This window comes from Pelophylax lessonae, assembly GCF_965119305.1.
Source record: "Pelophylax lessonae genome assembly, chromosome: 2".
Taxonomy (NCBI): Eukaryota; Metazoa; Chordata; class Amphibia; order Anura; family Ranidae; genus Pelophylax; species Pelophylax lessonae.
The window spans coordinates 295954295-295976022 of NC_138769.1; the positions used below are offsets into that span (position 1 = coordinate 295954295).

At 39.1% G+C, this 21728-nt stretch overlaps 1 protein-coding gene across 5 annotated transcripts in view; it reads right to left on the reverse strand.

Annotated features, from left to right (window-relative positions):
• Positions 1-21728, reverse strand: part of KIF21B (kinesin family member 21B) — a 212120-nt gene that overhangs the window by 18633 nt on the left and 171759 nt on the right. For 3 of the 5 annotated variants that reach the window (XR_014224915.1, XM_082245372.1, XM_082245370.1), the window contains exons 24-32: positions 19211-19268; positions 18897-19096; positions 10555-10626; positions 10301-10408; positions 10150-10188; positions 7089-7225; positions 4005-4185; positions 2989-3150; positions 2076-2193 (exon numbers count right to left, since the gene is read on the reverse strand). Coding sequence is in view for 4 of the 5 variants with exons in the window: in XM_082245372.1 (XP_082101498.1) it covers positions 2076-2193; positions 2989-3150; positions 4005-4185; positions 7089-7225; positions 10150-10188; positions 10301-10408; positions 10555-10626; positions 18897-19096; positions 19211-19268 (1075 nt within the window). In the remaining variant the exon portion in view is untranslated. The remainder of the gene's footprint in view (positions 1-2075; positions 2194-2988; positions 3151-4004; positions 4186-7088; positions 7226-10149; positions 10189-10300; positions 10409-10554; positions 10627-18896; positions 19097-19210; positions 19269-21728) is intronic. The other 2 variants (XM_082245371.1, XM_082245373.1) reach the window with 2 other exon arrangements.

Consider the following 21728-nt stretch of genomic DNA (forward strand, 5'->3'; position numbering starts at 1 on the left):
ATAATGGTATAGTTATTTTATTAGGGAAAATATATTTCATATATATTATTTTCATAATATATATTTAATTTGAATGAGTTGAACATATATGCGGGGTTAAAGGCATACAAACTGTTTAGTAGGTTGCTAAAGGTTAATAGGTGGAGCTGTGTGTTTTTGTCTAAAGTGCTTGCTACATGCATGTCTGTAGATCTTCAGGTTAGCTTTTTTTTTTTTTTTTGCTGCTGTGGTTAGCAGTCAGCTGCTTTCTTAGATGGCATATTATGGATATGTAAGTGTGCACGGTGTTCAGCTATATCTTTTTTTATCTGTTGGCCTCTGGTACTAACAGACAAAACACAACGTGGAATAATTAAATGGCCCTGAGCAGCTAGTCCAAAGCAGTCCCTTTGTCTGTATCAGACATATATCAATTAATTACATTTCTACACTACACCTGCAGAGCAACAATTTCTAAAATAATTGTATGCATTTTTAATAGAAAGTAATGTCGTTTATTTTGGTAACCCCCCCTTCCCCTAACCAGCCTGTAAGAAGTGTAGATGAGGACAGTCATTATTTTCTATGACATTTCCCCATTATGCTAAATGATGCACCGGGTATGGTGGCAATAAGCAAGCAGAAAATCTAAAAACTTTTAGATTAGCTTAATCAATTAATAAAAAAAAATAACTCCAACAAAAGAAATATACTAACTATACGCATATCCAAAGCACAGTTCTTTACTAAACTTAAGTCTTTGTGGTGGTGTTTTTTCATCATAAATATTGCAGGTTTCTTTTCACAGAACAGTAACTGCTCTGCAGGCACAGTGGAGCAATGGATACAATTCCTGGCACGCAATCTGTTTCGAAGCCATACCAGGGCTGTCGGTGGAGGGATTCCTGATTTAAGCAGCTGGAGAGGAGTAGAGCATACCTTCTGATGCTCTCTTCTGAAGCCTATAATCATAGGGATGTTGGTAGAAGAATTACTAAATTGATTAGCTGTAGATAAGTACAGAGTAATGCCCCGTACACACGCGTCGAAAATTGGCAGGGAATTTTCGGCCAACGTCCGATCTGCCGATTTTCGGCTTGTTAGTATGATGCTTCCGACAACTGACTGCGACTTTTCGGCCGAAAAAAATCTGGTGTGCAGGCTATAAAATTTTTGTTGGCCGTCAACACAACGGCCGATTTTCATGCAGTCAGTACAGATTGACAGGGAAAAATCTGATGAGCAAGTCTGGGCATGCTCAGAGAAGAAAGAACACAAAGAAAACAAACCAACGCATTACATCACTTTTGAAGTAGATTTTTGTTGGCCGAGAAAATTCGTGTGCAGTCTAGGCGCATTCCAACCAACAAAACACAACTTGGACAAAAGTCGGACGATCGGTCGGCCGATAATCGTTGCGTGTGTACGAGGCTTTAAACTAGCGGGAGCCATACCAGGGCTATAGGTAAAAGATCTACTAAATGAATCAGCTGTAGAGAGGAGTTAGGTCCTTTTCACACAGGTTTTCCGATCAGGTGAGTTTTTCAAGTGGATCTGATCAGAAGCTCCATGCAGATCTATGAGCAAGCAGATGTAAACAGACCTATTTTCATTTACATCCACCTACCTCTGAGTCTGTCCGGTAGAAGGATTCCTACATTTAATCAGCTGAGAGGTACAGACAATAAGGACACCACTGGTATACTTAGAGTACAATTTTCTTTCCCTATATCTATGGGTCTTCTTAATTTTTTTTTTTTACTGTAAATCTTTTTATGACATCTTTAATTTTATTTGAACTGGCACATGTATCCACAATATTTTATTTATCTCTGGTGTTTCTGAACTTCAGAAAGGTGTTTGAATAAGGTATATGTGACTAAAGTTGATACTAATTTATTTTATGGTAAAAAATACAATATCTGCATTCAAAGGTTCTCTGTGGGTACATGCTATTGATATCTAAAATAAAATGTGTAGTACAATCTCTTTAAATGTACATAAACACAATGTAAAACTTTTATACCCAGGTATGTTTTATTAACTGATGGGGTGATGAATTATAAAAAAATGCAAATGGGGAGAAAATGAGTAACCTTCACATAATGATCTTTGGATCCGGTGATAACTAGGTCTCGCCCATTCGGTGTGTTGCTGACTGTCAGACACATGACTGGAGCCATGTGACCCGTTAGTTTCCCAATGAGCTGAAACCTGCAGTGGTATGAAAAAAAAAGCTGCACTAAGGCAGGTGTAAAATACTGCCAAATCGGTGTATTGCATTGTTTTCCATAGGATTTCCCAACTCTCTATATACCACTTGAAATTCTGATAACATATTTAGATTGATTTCATATAAATAACATAAACATTTTAACCTTTCACATAATAAAGACCTATTTTTAACTATATGGCAGACAAACAGTATGCAGATAGTTAGAAATAACCAATTCCAATCTACTATAAAAGCAGCTCCACAAGGTCACCTTCTGCCATATGCCTTCTTCATAGTCTGGGGATGGCACAAACGTTCAACACGTTCTATGCTGAAAGAGAACACTTGTGGTGTTGCCTGAATCTAATTATAACTGTGTACTTGAAGAGGTCAGTTCCATGCAGCACTGCCAGCATACACATAGCACAGAGCTGCTCAATGCTTTCTGCGACCACAGAGGTATACAATATTGCACTACGCTCTTCTCCTGATCATAATTCTTCTTCTATAAAGGACTCAAACTCAATTCTCATTGATTTTTTAATTTGATAAACATACCCAAATTAACCCTAACACTTCACTGTCACTACTCATCATTGGTTAGTACAGCCAGTCAAAAGTAAACACAGCAAACAATAATTGTTAATTAAATATATTCTAATATCCTATAACAGGCAAAGCACTTTTCTGATAATGTAATGAAAAAAAGCACATTAGTGGAACAAGCAGTAAAGCAAGTATGTGTAGAGATGCCTAATAATGCCATTCAATCTGTTTAGTATGCATAACTGCACCTGCTCAGCTCCCAGGCTCTCACTGCATTCCCGGCTGCTACATACAAAGTGGTTCCATCAGAATTTAGAGCAATCTGGTTAATCTGCAGTTCTCCCTGACTGCTCATAGAGCGCAGAACCAGACCTGAGCATGCATCTCCCGATACCACTTGACCTGATGACCTGATAAAGGAAAAATACCCATGACAATTTTTTTTTTTTTATCAAAGCAACAATTGATACATAAAGTTATCAGAATGACCTTAGAGAAAATAATCACAACTGGAGTACAAAATAAAAATACTGTGGGGGAGATTTATTAAAACTAGTGTACACGGTATCTGGTGCATAGTAATCAATCCGCTTCTAACTTCAGTGTGCTCAATTAAGCGTTGACAATAAAACCTAGAAGCTGATTGGTTACTGTGTAAAGCTGGTCTCTGTGTACACCAGTTTTAGTAAATCTCTTGTATATCTAATAATGTGTGTGAAATGCCCTACAAAACTCCATGTTGGCGAGAGGTGTCAAAACCTACATCAATGAATCTACTCATAATTAAAATTCAAAAACAAATTTTGTAATTTAATTCAAAGCTTTTATTCCTGTGTCAAAGAAGCATGTTTCCCCTAAAGTAGAAGATCAAAAGTGTTTGAACATTTCACAAAGAGTTTAACCTCACTGGCTCATAATTACGTGAAATGTGTGCCAGGACTTCTTATCTCTAAAACATATGTCAGGTTCCCAAAAACACTGTTAGGCCCTGATACTTTTGTATATACCATTAAAGCCATTACACATGTGTTAGGAAGAAAACAGTTGTATTTCGCTGTACCTCTTTGTTGTTCTATGTGTAAATATGTGGTTATTAGAACCAATATTGTATAATGCCTGGCAAAAAAACTTCATGAGACATGAAAGCTTCCATCTTTAAAACCCCAACAAAATAGGTTTTAACCAATAAAGGGTATCAGTTTGCACTGATCAGTGGCTAATGGAACAATAAAACAGTATTCTACAGAAACAAAAAAATACTTACATAAGCGTCCGCACACACCGTGCAGAGTCTCGAATATCCCAGACCCGAACACAAGAAGCAGATGCAGTAAGTACAAGTCCAGAGTTGGGACTGTGCTTCAAGGATACCACATTGTGTGGATGACCACGGAGGGAACCAATTTCTTGACCAGTGACCAAATTCCATAGCTTGCAAGTGCGGTCTTGGGATGTGGTGAGAGTAGGATATTGTTACAAAGTATTGACCAAAACACAAAATACTATGCATCGCCATAAGAAAAGGTGCAATCAAGCAGGTTAGTATAGCAACAGATATTCTGTATAAACTATGCTTGTGCTAAAAGGAATTACCTGCTTACAGATAACAGAGTTTCCAAATTCATAAATATTCAAAATATAACATTTTCAAATATTAACCTCCTCAGCTTCTACTCATTATGACACATTGTACCCTGATTCGAAAGAAATCAGAAATGCTAAAATGTATTATAGATAAACTATGCGCTGCTATGTATCTGAGTAAAAAGTTAAAAAGCCAATGAACATGTGACTGAATATTTGATTAACCCACCACATCTGAGGAAGAACTAGTGGACACTAACCTTTTTTTTATATTGTTTTTGTATGTTCTTTGTATAAAAGCTTGTCATGGGACAAGAAAGTTAGAATTGTATTTTGGACTTAACCTGTCATTGTCTCATATATATCTACACAGAACGTTAAGGTGGTTTGACTGCGATCACCTAATGTCATAGCAAAACTGTTGAATACATGATACTGTCCTGACGTGATGCATTGCTATTGTCACTCTGTTGATAGTTCAACTGTATAGACTAAATTAATGTATATTGTACATACAGTATTTTGTAATGCCTTGCTTCATTTTGTCAAAATAAATATATGCAATATTATTTTTAGAATGAGGAAAATATACTAGTATAAAATTAGCAATTGATATATAGATTCCAAATATGTTACGGAAAAATCAAATTTCTTCGTGACTAATTTTACTTTATAAATACCCACATAAATCATAAAAGAAAAGGGACAGGCCAAGAGTATTCAGCAGTATAAAATGGTACAGCTAGGTAAGGATCAACATAATTCCAGCCTCTCCACTATACAGTTTCCATCTGTCACTAAATACAGTGATCATTTGCTATCTATTGTCTTGGCCACTTTCAATTTAAAGTCCCAAAACCTATAATAGCAGATGATTCTTTACCAGGGGCTTCGAATTCTGAGTGCCACCTAACCTTTGTGGAGATTGTAATACTGTTCATGTGCATATATTACTACAATTGTCTTGCTTGTGAAATAAGTTTCAGTGAACATCACAATCTGTTAGTAAACGTATTTGATTGAGTGAGGTATACTAATGTAGAGTCATTATATATGCAGCTTTTTTTTTGTCCCTTATCTGAATAGTTTTTGGTAAAGCATTAATTTAATCTTGAAATGGGCATTGATTTGTTATCAAGGGAATGCCCACCCATCGAAACATATTTTTTTGACTGGTAAGCTATGTAGGATATAAAGCTAAATTATTAAGGACTCACGTGCAGTATCTCAAATAAGTTAGCCAGCGGTTTAGACAATAATGGCTGTGTGTTGAGTTATTTTGAGGGGACAGCAAAGTTACACCGTTATACAAGCTGTACACTCACTACTTTACATTGTAGCTAAGTGTCATTTCTTCAGTGTTGTCACATGCAAGGTATAATCAAATATTTACAAAAATGTGAGGGGTGTACTCACTTTTGTGAGATACTGTAGCTCAGGTTTTTAAGACTTATCTATCTGCTACACTTTTCACTAGTTTTATTGAAGTTGATATATAGCCAGTATAATAAATGTATATTTATATTTGTGATGCTCAGTTATGGGGTGAATAGTGTTACCTAGGAATTCCATAGATCTGTATTTTAAACCAGTTGCTGTATCTATTGACAAGCCCAAGCAGCGGTGGAATGTTTTTGATGACTGTGTGCAGAAATTCCTGTAAGCTAGAATAGTACAAGTGACTCCGCTACAGAAACTTTAAATTTAGAGAGAATTTATTATAAATGTTGCATGAATCTGTTGCTGAGACCAGTGCCTTTATTACACTTTGCAACCAGGCAACTTTGTAAAAGCTAAATCTTCAACAGAAACTGAATCCAGGAAAAATGGGACAATATCACATAAGAATGACATTTTTAGAGGAAAAGAAACGTTAGCCCAGCTCTATTACATGGCAAATTCTACATGGCTACAGTACAGATTTAAATTGTTTTTAATGCAAAGGACACTGATTGGCTTGTGCTAAAAGGTATCAATTAACATGAAAAAGAGGAGATCTGCCATGTGAGCTTTTAGAAAGAGAGTATTTTTGTTGAGGAGGAAGGTGATTTTTAACATTGCACAAAAGCTTGCACTTTTAAAATGTCAAGCAAACATTCTCTGTTATATTATTAATTCTGATGTGATACTGGATCCAGAGTTTCAGTACATATAAAGTAATAAAATTTATGTTCGTTACCAATCGACACAATGGTTTCCAATACTCTTATAGGGTGGGATAACTTGTTTTTAGCTGGCCAAGGAGCATGCCTTGGTCCAAACCCTACAAATGTGATTTGTTGAACTGCATTGCATTTAAAAAAAGAATGAAAATTTGGTTTCTGATGGAAGACATTAAAGGAATTCTAATAAGCAGTTCTGATTTTTACATTTGTTAAAACCAAAGCTTTATTTTTAGTTTTAATATAGCCTTTTATGCCTTGTTTCCACTGAGTGATACGGTACGGTTCGGTTCAGTGTGGTACGGTTCGAAACGGTACACCTTGTGTTTCCACCGCCAATAGTACCCTTTCATGATAGGCGTGGTGTAGCCGGAAAGCAGTTATTGACGATTCTCTGTCAACCAATCAAAGTTGTGCAGAGTGTAGCTCCACCCTGTTGGTACGGTACTAATGTGCTTGGTACCCCAACGAAAGGGTCCCAAAAAAGTGGTACAGTACGGTTCGGAATTAGGGTACCATTCACAATGGAAACGGCAAAAATTGCATACCGTACCGAACCATACCGTACTGCTCAGTGGAAACGAGTCATTATAAACGCTCACCTTTTGATCCTGTGAACAGAAGTTCTTCTGTAGCATCTACACAGAGGACAGGTTTTGTATGGCCCTCTGCTATAGCTACACATTGCAGAGGAGCTGTTCTGGTACCCTTTAACCCTCCAACAGGACTAATTACACCTCTGAAAAGAAAAAACGAAAATAACAGGAGGCGCATTAAACAAAAACAGTTGCATTAACAGTAACAGTAAATACCTCAATGCTCATGGCTCTTATACAAAACACTCAAGTAGGTGTATGCATCACCAGAAAATTGTTAATGGATACTTTTTATGTCTTGCTAATAGCATCTTTAATCTTTTTTCACTTTTGGACCAGTTTTTTTGCAGGACATGGGTTTTTTTTTTTGTTATATCCCTTCCAGGAGTTCATCTAACACCTGCAGAGAGTACTCTCAGGGCTCTTTCACATGGTCCGCCTCCGCAGGCGGATCCGTGTTGCTCAGCGGGGATCGATCCGCGATCCCCGCTGAGCCGGGCGGATGACAGCTCCGTCTCCGCTTGCAGAGCGGAGAGGGAGGTGTCTCAGCACCCGCTGCCCTCTATGGGGGATCGGATGAGAGCGGACCGCTTGTCTGCTCTCATCAGATCCGCTCCGCTCCGATTACTGAACGGATGGAAAAATAGGGTTTCCATCCGTCCAGATTTCACTGACAGGATCGGATGCGGATGGCAGCGAGTGTCAGCGGAGGTGTCTCCGCTGACACCCGCTGCCCCATAGAGCTGCATGGAGGATCCGATCAGATCCGCCTAAAAAACTGACAGGCGGATCTGATCGGACCGCCCGTGTGAAAGAGCCCTTATACCATCTGTCTGTAATAATGTATATATTTATATAGATACATAACTGCAGTTGGGCAGTTTTTATTTTATTACATAGTTACAGTACATAGGTTGCAAAAAGACAGGTTTGTCTAGTTCAACCAAAAGTACACCTAGTTCAAAAAATATAAAACAAAAAAAAAAAAAAAATGAATTGAAAACCTCCATATATACAATCCCATTCCCACAGTTCATCCAGAGGAAAGCAAATAAAAACCCAATAAGCATCATCCAATTTGCTCCAGTGGGGAAAAAAAAATCCCTCAGAAGGCAATTGCATATTCCCATTCAGGAATGCATCGGGCTCTTTTTTAAAACAATCTACTGAGCTGGCCAGAACTGGGTATTGAGGGAATATATTCCACATTTTCTCAGATCTTTTTGTGAAGAAAGCCTTTTCATGGAGGTTAAATCTCTTTTCCTCCAAACCTAAAGAGTACCCCCCTTGTCCTCTGTAAGGGCCTGAAAGTGAATAACTCTACACCAAGTTCACTATATGGACTACTTATGTAATTATACATAGTGATCAAATCCCCCCTTAATCTCTTCTTCTCAAGAGAGAAAAAATTCAGTTCAGCTAATCTTTCCTCACAGTGGAGTTCCTCCATACCTCTTATTAGTTTGGTTGCCCTTCTTTGCACCTAAAAAAAAAAAAATGGGGCAGACTCGATGGACTACTTGGTCTTTTTTTCTGCCATCACTCTTCTAATTTTTTATGTCTCTTTCTCCGGTTCCCTAATATCCTTTTCGTGAACTGATAACCAAAACGAAACTGCGTATTCTAAAGGTCTTACTAATGATTCGTACAGGGGCAAAATGGTGTCTATTTCTGTAGTCTATACCTCTTTTATTACTAGAAAGTGTTTTGCTAGCTTTAGAAACCATAGCTTGGCATTGCATGCTATTATTAAGTTTATGATCTACCAGAACACCCTGATCCCTCTCCACTATTGACTCCCCTAGCTGTTTTCCTCTTAGAATGTATGACGCATGCATGTTTGATCCCACAATTGCATAACTTTACATTATTTCACCCTAATATTTCTGTAAGGGTAGAAAAGTGAATACAATCAGAATCAGCAACAATGTGGCACTGGCCTGGCACACTTATTACACGGATGCAGATTACTTTTTATATGCAACACTCCAGATTCTTAGTGCTACCGATGGTACTTAAAGTAATGTTGAAACTACCATTTTTATCACAAGCTACTTGTACTTCAAATAACGATCTCAGACCTATGTAGGTTAGTTAACAATGAGGGTAAAACATGTTTTTAGCATTTTAATCTGTAAAGCGTACTCATGTTAACAAGTATTTGTAAAGCATCTGACTAGCTTGGAGCAATTTTCTGGATGTTCCTTCACTCAGGTGCAGGGGCCTGTATAGTATATAAGACCTGTTTGTTTATGTGTCTGGAGCAGTTTGGAGCTGCGTTCAGGCAACCTATGTTAGTTAATGGAGAGGCAGCAGCTTCTGCAAACGAATCTGCACCTTTGAATTTACAGGTATGTAGGGATAGGTGCACGGCCCAGACAATGTGTGTGTTTGGGGCTATGTACATGTCCCTTCATGCATTGCCTGCCAACTTGGATGTGCAGGGGAATCTGCACAGCTACTGCTTCTCTACTGACTAAACCAGCTACAGGTGCTGCCTCCCCAAGCAATCTTTCCTCGGTTCAACATGCAAACATGGTAGAGAAAGGCAAGCCGCACTCCAAGATAAAAGCCAGTAAAAATCATTTTTAATTCATCTAGTGCAAATGGCAATATCACCTGAACAACCCCCTTTAATGCATTTAACTCAGCAGTGAGCCTAAAAATTAATCTCACTGCTGAGTGAAATGGGTTAGTGGGTAGATGTTCTGGTGATTTGCATAAAATGTAAATCTTTATTTGCACAAACAAAGAATCTGCAGCAGAGAATTTGGATATTTTAATAAAGAAGAGACCTAGATTTTCTACACACAAGAAGCTAATATTAAAATAAATGTGTTATGTTGGACATTGAAAGTAGAAGGTCATTTTGCTCTCAGGAAGATTTTCTACACACAAAAAGGTAATATTAAAATAAATGTGTTATGTTGGACAATGAAAGTAGAAGGTCATTTTGTTCTCAGGAGAAAAGGAAAAGAGATGTAAAGAAAAAAGATGAAAAAGATCATGGCATGGTAATCAAACAACATGCATACAAGGAGGGTAATCCAAAATACTGTCATAGTACCTGGAGACATCTGTGAAAGAGCAGTCACTCTCATCAGACCTACAGAGAAAGTGCAGTGTTAGAAACAGAGCGGAAATGTTACAAAGACAGGGTAAAAGATTATGATGAAAATGAATTATTAGGACTCAGGTAAAAGGGTTACGTTTCTTACTTATCCAGTGCTGTCCCTGTGCTCTGATTACTTGTCAAGCGGGAAAACACATTTTTGTCATTGCGAGGGCGCATAGGTGGTGAAGATGGAGGCGTCAAATCTGGGCATCTGAAATAAAGTTTGAAAAAAGAGGATATACTATATATACTTAAATTATTTATTTATTATAAATATCCACTCCACTTTGTTTATTATAGATATCCAACTCATCTCCAATTTTTACGCAATTCCACTTTAGAGAGAGAGAGAGTTACCTGGGCTGTCCTCTGTCATAAGATTTTCTGCGTGTTAAAGGAGATGTGTTAGGGCCTCGGGATTGCCTAGGACTAAACAGTGATCCAATGTTAACAGTTACATCTGGCATAAATAAATACAAACAGCAACTAATAAGAAGAGAATAAATCATTTTCATTGCTCTGATTACTCCAAATTGAGTATAATCTGGTTGATGCTTTCTGCTGCACGTAACTGTCATTTAACTAAAGGACAAAAAAACTTTTTCCTGACATCTCCATGGCATCACATGTGAGTCAACTCTGTCCTCTGCTCAAACCTGCAAGATGTTTATATATAGGTTTAAGTCCCACCCTAGCAGGGGCATTTATTTTTATTTTATATATTACAGGTACTTATATATAGGTACTTATATAGTATGCATTATGTTATGCAGTGCTTTACATATATTGTAAAATCACAACAGATCCTGCCCTCAAGGAGCTTACAATCTAAGATCCCTTACTCACATTCATACATACTAGGGCCAATTAAGGCCCACTTCAGGGGCGTAACTACAGGGGTTGCAATTGCAACCAGGTCCCATGCTCCAGAGGGCCTGTGCGGCTCCCCTGTGCACCTGGATAGGAGGGGCAGCGGGGGCAGCATGTAGAAAAATCACTGTCCTCCTTTTTTCCTCCTGTAGCTGCAAGAGGATAATAGAGGAAATTGGTTCCTCTGTATGCCGCCCTCGCCACTCCTCCTATCCAGTTCACTTGTGCTCTGCTGTCTCTGGGCCCCTGTGTGCTCCCCTTGTCCCCCCCCCCCCCGCACTGTGCTCCCTCCCCTCTCCTGCTGGCTGCTGCAGGGGATGTGTCACAATAGAGAACCAGGAAGGGGTCAGTAAATATGTATTTACCAGCTCCTTCCTGTTCTGAATAGACATTCATAGTCAGTGACATAGTAAAAAAATAAAATAAAATGATAAATATTTCAATTAAAATACCAAAAAATAAAAACTACTGACACCAGTGGGTGAGCTTCCAGAATCGCAAAGGTCACACTTGCAACCGGGCCCTGGCATTCCACCACTGCTGGGAGGCCCCAAGATGGCAGGAAGGGGGCCCACTGCAGAACTTGTGAAAGGGTCCCACTGCAGGACCGTAATAAAGGGCCCCGTAACAAGAGTAAAGGGCCCCACAATTAGTGGGAAGAGCCCCAGGCTTGAAGGGAAGGGCCCCGGACCCTTCATGATTTCTTGCACCAGGGCGCTGATGATTCTAGTTACGCCTCTGGCCCACTTGTACGACTCCAAAGTTGCGTCGACTTTGGAGTGAAACTTGGATACAACTTTGGCTTTGACCGGTTTTAACTGGTGGACAACTGTTGCACACAAGTTGCATTGTATAACATTCAGGTATGACTTTCATGCAACTTCTGCGGGTTAACATTGAAGTCTATGGCCCTCAATTACTTTGAAGTTGCTGCAACTTTAAATTGTGCATATATGAATGGGTATCATTGGAAAACATGGGGAACGACATGTCGTGCAATTCTGATGTCCAAAGTTGCATGACAAGTTGCACAAATGTGAAAGGGGCCTTAGACAGGAGCCAATTAACCTGACAGTATGTCTTTGGAGTGCGGGAGGAAACCCACGGAAGCACAGGGAGAACATGCACACTCTGTGCAAGTAGTGTCATGGTTGGGATTCAAACCAATGACCCTAGTGCTGCTAAGCAGAAATGCTAACCACTTAGCCACTGTGCTGCCCATGCATGCCTTTTTTATCCTACTGTCTTCGGAATAAAGTTTCCCTTCCTGATTCAGTAGATGCAATGGATCTGTTGTAATGAATTCTTGAGCCTTTACACGAGTCTTCTAGTACTTGGCTGTTCACAAGGTGCTATACAATATAATAGCTTGTCATGACTGCCATTTTGTCTCTTGTCTTACAGTTCTAAGCAGACTGCTTACCTGCATTGGTACACTGGGTTTTGCCCTATTTTAGTCCTTGCCACAGTGACCATGGTCTGCATAACCTGTTCTTCTATGCCCCCTAAATATTTCCAACTAGTCAGCTTCTGTTTTTTTTTTCCACCTCAAGGTTTCCCCGTGGCTTTGATGATGAAATTAAAAAGTGCTGTATAACATGCATTCTAGCTACTTGGGCGCTTGTTTTGCTCTCGAGCGGGAGTTTGTGCATGCATGGTACAGATTGGGGCCTCAGGGCAGGAAGGTTCACTGGAACACATGCCAAAGGTAAGTCATTCAGCGCATCCCTAAAACATCTAGTGGCTCTGCAGCCGTTCTCTGCAGACTCTACCATAAAGTGATTATATAATTCTTTGGTAATATCTATTTAAACCAGAAAGTGCCAGTGTGACACAGATCACATTCTGGCAGCACTAGAGAATATCACAAAATCTTGGTACATCTAAGGAGGGCGTGTCTGGTTTAAGGTCTGATAAAGTGGTGATAAAGGATAAATAAATGGTAAAACTTGTATCTCTTGCAGCCTGAATTGAATGCACAGCAGGAATTCTGAAGCATCTTGCACCATGGAGCAGTCACCCCTAAAGAAACAGCCCAAACAGAGAAGGTAGGGAGCATTAATGACAAGCTTTGTTGCAATACAAGTTATTTGTCTCCACTTTACCCCTTCTAGGTCTGATCTCAGTTTTCGGATAGGATTAGCTTTATGAAAGCTAACTACAGCGCTTGCTGATGAAATAGTAAATAAATGGTATCAAGTATCTCAATGATTAAGAATAAATAATAAATAGATATCATACAGTAAAATACCTATAGCAATATTGAGGCAATCAAAGACCAAAAAAATGAATAAAAGGTGTAAAAAATAAATAAATCGTGACTGTTGGTATATAAAAGTCCAATATATATAAAGTGATTTGGTGCTCAAGAAGATCAGAAGAGTCCTTATATGGATCAAATGCAATTCAAGGTGCAAGTGCTTAAAAGTGAATGTCCTTAATATTCTGTGACATCAATCCGTTTCGCCAAGATTTGTGGGTATATAAAATCACTTACCAGAACCAGTGGGTCCTATGTGCTTTACACATTTCGCGCTTAAGTGCCCCCTGGGCTGGGATGGATTCCCCCTTTTTTCCTCCTATAGGCTGGTCTGGATTTGTAAACTGGGTCCTCCTCACATCATGGTATTATGGCAATTTGTAAAAGGAAACAAAAGCTCCATATAGTGCAGTATGTTCAAAATAAGTTTAATACCCACTACAATGGGATAAAAGGCAAGGAAATTGCATAAAAAGTAAATCCGTGGTGGTCAGTGGTCCACTGCTATCTCTGAGGACGTCACAGGAAGTGACAAAACGCGTTAGTTGGAACGCATAGCGTCGTCACGTCACGTAAGGTGGAACGCAAGCCGGCAGCACCGCTCGCCACTCTGCAGGGAGGACGCTGACCACCAGTGATCCGCTTTTATATATTTTATTGCAATCTAACCCAAATTGTGGGTAATAAACTTTATGATTTGAATTACTACACTATCTGGAGCTTCTTTCTCCTTCTCCCATATTTAATTGGCCGTACACCCCGCCGCCTAAGGAGTCGCCACCAGTCCATAGGATCTTAAAGGGGAAGCCATCCCAGCCCAGGGGGCAACTAAGCATAAGTGGTCCTAATGCCATACGGCATATAGGACCCACAAGATCCGGTAAGTGATTCACTCTATCCATATACACGGTGAAAGGAATCGATGTCATGGACAATCACCTCTGAGCACCTGCACTTTTTGACTCTGTTGGAAAATTCACAATCATTGAGGACTTTGTTGATAAGATTTTTAAGCACTACAGTCACCTTTTGGACTTTATCCTTGATCATATCCGTTGAACATATTTATTCATATATTATTTATTAAGTCACTGATGCATATTGTGGCACGCATTTATTTATTTGATTATTGAATGATTTTGCTATTGTTATTTATTTAAGGTTGTCCACAAGTCACCTTTAATCACTATATTAATATCACCTATTTATTAATTTTAATCACAGATTATATATATTTTACTGACAGTTTTTATGTTCATCGCATATCACCTCTTTCAGTTATTATTACTGCTATTTAAGTAGGGTTTAACCAGCAAGCGCTGTAGTTGGCCTTTTAGTAAAACCAATACCCTCTAATTTACTCATTCTTTCTACAGCAGCTGCTGTACCCTACACCATATAATATCATATACCAATTACTATTTATCATTAGATTACTCCTAGGCGCGTGGAATATATCTTGGTATATTTTTTCTCACATATCCATCAACATACATGACATGTATCTGCACATCCCCATAAAAAAATCCTTTCAAACTATCACACACACACCACAGGTTGAAGTGGATAGACTGGTGTCTTTATTCAACCTTTCCAAATATGTAACTACGTATCTCTGTTTTAGAGTGGGAGATCTCCACTACCAATTTGTTTTCCCGCCGTTCGGCCTTGTAGCATCCCCGTGGACTTTCCTAAAGTCCTTCTGGCAGTTATAACATTGTTAAGAGAGCAAGGTAACAGAATCCACCACTACCTTGATGAAGGGTTCCTACTAGCACACAACAGAGGCCATACGCTTTGCCAAAGGAAATACGTCCTCACTACTTTCAACAGTTTTGTGTAGATTGTAAACTTTGCAAAAAGTCACCAAGTGCCCAATCAGACTATAGCTGGATACACACTATACAACTTTTGTTGTTTGAGTTTAGATTTACCTTCTACTATGTAGTGCAAGGGCCTGCCTGATTGTATACAAATTGAAAGTGTTTAGGTTTGACCTCATATTATATGGTTTTGGTAAGTCTAAAGGAAACAATCTATAGAAAATTGTATAGTGTGTATCCAGCTTATGACTTATTTCGGAGGACATTTCAATACCATCAGCAAGAACTGTCTCTCCTGGCAGGAAAGAACCTAGTAGTCAGAGGCCCCCTCAGCTCAAGTTCTTTCTATAACAAAGTACCTATAGATCATCAGAATACTGACTGCAATGATTCCTATGATCAAATGGACTCAATGGTACATCTGACTTTTACCACAGGGATATCTTTAGCAGTGGTCAATCATATCCTTGAAATAGCAGATCTTTGTTTTTTGGCTCACGTAGGCCAGTATGTGGTGGTACTCTGGCAAAGTTGACCTCAGGAATTGCCACTATATTCACTCCATAAAGAGGATCACACTTACTTCACATGCACCTCTTCGGAGGGCACACTGCCAAGGAGTCAGGGTCAGTGGGATTTCAGTGCTTTTTAGTTTTGGCTGATGCAGAAATGGGGCCCACCAGAGGTGAACTTGTTCCTGTCTCCCCAGAACACACCGGTGTAGAAGTTCAACCCAAAATGTTTTAGTGCTCAGGCAGTACTGATCGCTGTTTTCACTGCACCTAGGCCAGCTTACAGCACTTATATCTTTACTCATGTGCCCCTGATTTACAAGTTCCTAAACAGGCTAGCTCAAGAACTACTTAAGTGTAAGAGTGTTTGCAATCCTATCATTGTGCCCCAGGCAACTGTGGGTCTCCCTCCCGTGCCAGCTCAGCGATCAGGATACCTGTCTGACTCAAAACTGATTCCTGAAAGGAGAAGGCACAGGAGGGGAGGCTGCCTGGAAGCAGTTGTAAGCACCTTAATAAAAACAGAACACCAGGAACAAACAAGATGTATAACTAAATCTCAGAGAAGTTCAAGTGGTTTGGGGTAGTATATGACTTTAATCCAAAGAAACCCCAAAACACAACATGCTAGCATTTTTTTCAGACAGGTCTTCATATAGGACTGAGTCTTTAAGTCAAGATCACTGCCTTATCAGCTTTCACAAGCACGTCATGGGTCACAGGCTAGGGATGCAGTTCTAGAGAGTTGTTATATGTTTGAGACCTTCCTATCCTAAATGGAATCTTTGGCCTTTTTCTGAGGCTGGACCTTCTACCATCCAGGTTCCAGGTCAATCAGGAACTAGTCTCACCAACGTTTACCACGACTGAGGATGGCTAAAGACATCTGCTCAATGTGAGCAGAATCCTGAAAGCTTTTCTCCAGAATATTGTGGTGTTTAGAAAGTCAGAACAGCAGTTCCTGACTTTCAGAGGGAGAAACAGGGGCACAGAGGTTCCAAAGAATACTATTTACATGAATCACCAAGGTCATTGGCCAGACTTCTAGAATAAACTCTCTTCTGGCATCGTAAGGGGTGATTGCACACTTAATGCGCAGTATACCCATGTTCTGGGTAACATCATGGATTGTGTTGATTGAGTCAAAAGTTTTTCCGTCTCATAACGGTGTAGATTTTGCTGCACTCACTTATATTTAATTTGGATAAAAAGTATTGCCTGCTGATTCTAAGAAAGATTAAAAAACATTGTATACCACCCAGTCTGAGGTAATTATTTCCCTTGTGTGATGCCACAGAGATGCCAGTAAAAGGGTAAATTGATTACCAATAATTACATTAGTTTGTATTTTCTGACCATCCCATGGCATCACAGGAGCCCACCCAAATTATAAGTATCTAGCAATGGCTAAGATCTGCTAGGGTGGGATACATTTTTAGAGGGTTGTGCTGGAGGTAGATTGAACCCCTGTGGCACGCCATGATGATGAGTTAAGAAAAGAAAATTAATTCATTTTCAGTTATAATTGTATTTGTGGTAAATAATGTGCATGCCATCTTTGTATCTGCTGTCAATTTTACTTGTATGGTGGAACCATGCAGTTCTAAAATAGCAGAAAGAACATGTGTACTTTGGTTTATCCAAGACCAAAGCAAGTATATCAATTAACTTTACTCCATAAGATTTTAAGATGACCTGTACTGAGAGAATGCGGATCTTGTAATTTATGACCCCCTAAAATGCTAATTGCCTGGCTGTCTTTGGCTTAAGTATTTTTTAAATTTACTTACCTAGAACAATTGAAAAGGGAAGTCATGGCAAAGTTAGGATTCCTAATCTGCATAATAATTTAAGATCAGCGACTCACAATATAATAAATTCCCTGGATAGGCATAAAAGCCAGACAGCTAGCTTTTTTTATAAGTAGTAGAGCTGCACGATTAATCGTATGAAAATCGCGATCTTGATTCACCCCCCTGACGATCTAAACCTGAGATATGCTCGATTCTTTGCATAGCTGCATAACAGAGAGAACAGCTGTGGAAAAAAAAAAGCCTCCCGGCAAACGCCTATCAGCATAAGTCTCCCAGTAACTATAAACAAAAATGATTACATTGTATCTTTTCCTTCCCTCTGCCAGGGAGAAAGGAAGTTTAACCTCTTAAAGACTGGACCTTTTTCTGACACTTGTTGCTTGCAAGTTAAAATCATTTTTTTTTGCTAGAAAAGTACTTAGAACCCCCAAACATTTTATATATTTTTTTAGCAGAGACCGTACAGAATAAAATGGCGATTGTTGTAATATTTTATGTCACACTGTATTTGCGCAGCAGTCTTTCAAACGCAATTAATAGACTTTAATGAATAAAAAAAAAAAAACGTAACAGTAAAGTTATCCCAATTTTTTTTTGTTACACAGAGAATCGTGAGAGAATCGTGATCTTTATTCCAAGCTAAAAAATCGTGATTCTCATTTTGGCCAGAATCGTGCAGCTCTAATAAGTAGGTTCAGAAATGGCAGCTTATTTATCTCTTAGGACAGGTTTATTGTATTTAAGGCCTAGTGCATTTTTTTTCCAAACCTGTTCTTAGATTCCACCAACTACAAACACAAGCAACTAAAGCTGGATACACACTATACAATTTTCTTTATTCATTTTTTTTCTTTAGATTTACCAAAACCATATAATATGAGGTCAAACTTAAACACTTTCAATTTGTTTGCAATCAGGCAGGCCCTTGCACTACATAGTTGAAGGTAAATCTAAAGGAAATCAAACAAGTTATATAGTGTGTATCCAGCTTAAACATTCATTGCTGAGCTCCTGATTATTCCATCTGTGTGGGTTGTCTGCAAAACAAGAGCTGATGGTGGGACTTGAGAACAAGTTTGGGGAATTTCCCTAATTAATTAATTGTCTTTTTACAAGAATGGTGATGGAGCAATGAGCCTTGTTGATAGAGGGAAAGAGCAGAGTGACAAAGAGATGAGATCATTAGTGTGCTGCTTCTATCTTCACTGTCCAGCCACAGGGTGGGGAAGGGACCTATATAACTATATAAAAGTGAAACTGCAGCAGAGAAAGTTCAGGTTCCCCTTTGACTTTAAACACAGTGCAACAAATTATGAGTTGACTAGCATTTTCAATGGAGTATCGTTTTTGTGTTATGAGAGAATTGCTCTGTGCCCACTTGCCCAACAAGTCATTCTTTCTGTTTTTGCATCACACTTACAATGTGTTTCCCCGCAGTGGCAGAGTAAAACTGTGTGAGCCTCTGCTCCGCAGTGAACTAGGAGAAAACCCTCCAACATCCTCTAAAATATCAGTCAGGGATGCCAAGGACTTGGTGATATTTTTGGTTGAGGCTTCAAGTAAAGGGCTGAGAGATTCTGCAGAGACCGCCTTCACTTGCCATGAAAGGCGAGGTTCCCCCTGTAAAGGGATAAAATATATAAGCATACTTCACATCTACATATGCTCTGTTAAAAATCTTTGAACAAAATAAAACTAATTTAAACCGCTATTTGCTCTGATTTTACATTTTACCTTCCATTTAAAGTCATCATGGCTATTTGATCCTTTCATTGAAAAGGAAAGGGAGGCACTAGGAAAAATAGAAATTACAATGATAAAATGAGGAAAAAAAAACAGATTACTACCTTATTACCTATTTTAGCTACAAATTCTGCATTTGTTGTAACTGAAATTTTTACAAGGGTCATTGAAAAATGTAGTGTTTTCCAGACCTATTCTGAGAAACTACTATTATGTCATGCTAGCTAGCCTCACAGAGTACATGTCCATTACATCCTCTCTTTATCCAACTATTCACATTGGTCAGTTGCGGGCCTGTTGCGTTTTTTCAAAGTCCTGCTTGCTGCATTTTTGGTGCATATTTGGTGCGGTAGATAAAGAAAAAACAATGCACCAAAAACAAAAAACAAACAAAAAAAAAACCCAAAAACAAACCCCCCCCAAAAAAAAAACAAAAAAACAAAACCAAAAACCCCTTTGAAGATGAATGAAAGACCCATCAAAAAACACAGTAAAAACAAATCAAAAAGTGTTTTTGGTGCATTTTTTGAGTCACATGTCCTTTTCTCACACATGCAAAAAGGCACTGGAAAGCAGCAAAAATGCATATGCGTTTTTACAACGCTTTTGCAATAGATCAGTGTGAAAGTAGCCTAATCAATGAGTTTCTTTCTTGGAAACCTTACAATGACTGGATCATTAACCACATGTATATACCTCTTCATTAGCAGGCTATATTTCAGTGCTAAAACATAAATAGGAAGAAAAAAAGAGCGTACCAGCTCCTAGTGCAAGCGCCGGTTATTGTTTAAAATGAAAAGATAACAAAGTAACACTATACACTCACATTGTGTTCAGAGAACAAGCGCGCCTATGTGAAACTATAGTGGCTCTCCCATGTGCAGGGGTCCAGGCTTGATCCAGGGTAAGCTGACAGCCAAAGTTCTCAGCGTAAGCCGCCCACACACAATGAGGATCCTCCAATCACCGGAAGACTCAATCCAGATACACATCTAAGTGATCCTCAAGCAGAACCAGCTGGTATCTGACGCTAAGTTTGCTACAACAACGCATTTCAGAGGCTCTTCAAGCCCAGTTTATTAGTAATTGCACAGAGTTTGCATTGACACATAATTATTTTCAATTCCAAGGAGCTCATTTTTTACAAACATCAGGTACAGCGATGGGAGCTAATTTGTTATGCAAATTAGTTTATGTTTATTTTGTTGGGAGGAGAAACCCATCTGGAGGAACAATCCCTTCAGCAAACATCTGGTATATTAAGAAAGATTCATTGATGATATTATTATCACCTGGAATGGTCCTGCAGATGTGATCTATGAGTTTGTAGACTTTTGCAAACACAACACATACAATGTTCGGTTCACATATGTAGCAGATCCCAAGAATTTAAGCCTCGTAGACCGGTTGTCCGTCTTCTGTCCAGAGCGGTGTCTGTTGGTTGGAATGTGCTCTAGACTGCACACGAATTTTCCCCTACGACAGAATTCTATTTTAAGTGATGTCATGTGTTGGATTGCTTTCTATGTGTTATTTCATCTCTGAGCATGCCTAGTCTTGCTCATAAGATTTTTCCCCGTCTAAATATGTACTAATGAGATGAAAATCGGACGTGTGTTGACGGAGGACAAAAATTTTAATGCCTGCACATCAGGATTTTGTCACCCGAAAAGTCGGAGTCGGCTGTTGAAAGCACCATACTAACAAGCCGAAAATCAGCAGATCGGTTGTCGGACGAAATTTCCTGGCCAAATTTCTTATCGTGTGTACAGGGCTTTAGTATTCGTTGAGGGCAAACGTCATTTCCAAAACTCACTTTAAGGAAGCTGCTGGAAACTCCTATGTACATTATAGGAGCTGCCATCTATCCAATTGGAAGCAAAATATCCCCTATAGTCAATTCCATTGACTGAGTAGGAACTGTACTAATGTTTCAGAATATAAGAAGCAATGTACAGTTTTACACAAAAAATGTATGGAGACGGGATATAAGGAAGAACTTATCCAAGATGCCCCAAATAAATACTCTGATAAGTACAATGGTGGTATGATCCCCCAAAAATCTAAAAAGAGCCTGAGGGTGAAAGATACTCTAGATTATGTTACAGAGAAACTTTCTGGATCTTTACTTTCAATTCAATGAGCCCTGGGGGGGGCTCAATGAAGACTTAGAAATTAGTACCATCATTTAAATTTCTTTGTGTACCAGTTTCTTTGTTTTCCTTTTTACTTTCCGGTAGGGTGACATGTGGCATGCTACACCATAGTGGGCAAGTTCGCTGTGAAGGGTTGTGGGTGCATGTGGGCTTGTAGGGGGGGCACGCGCATGGGGAGGGCGCATCTCCTTACGTGTACTCTTGTGCCCCTCTCACATGTGCACATGTTGCCAACCAGTGTCCCCATGCTAAGAGATATATATAGTGTGACTATATTGAACTATTTCCAATGCATATGCACATGCACATGGTTTAAGTTGGGTAGTATACCATATGAGCTGGATGTTCAGGGT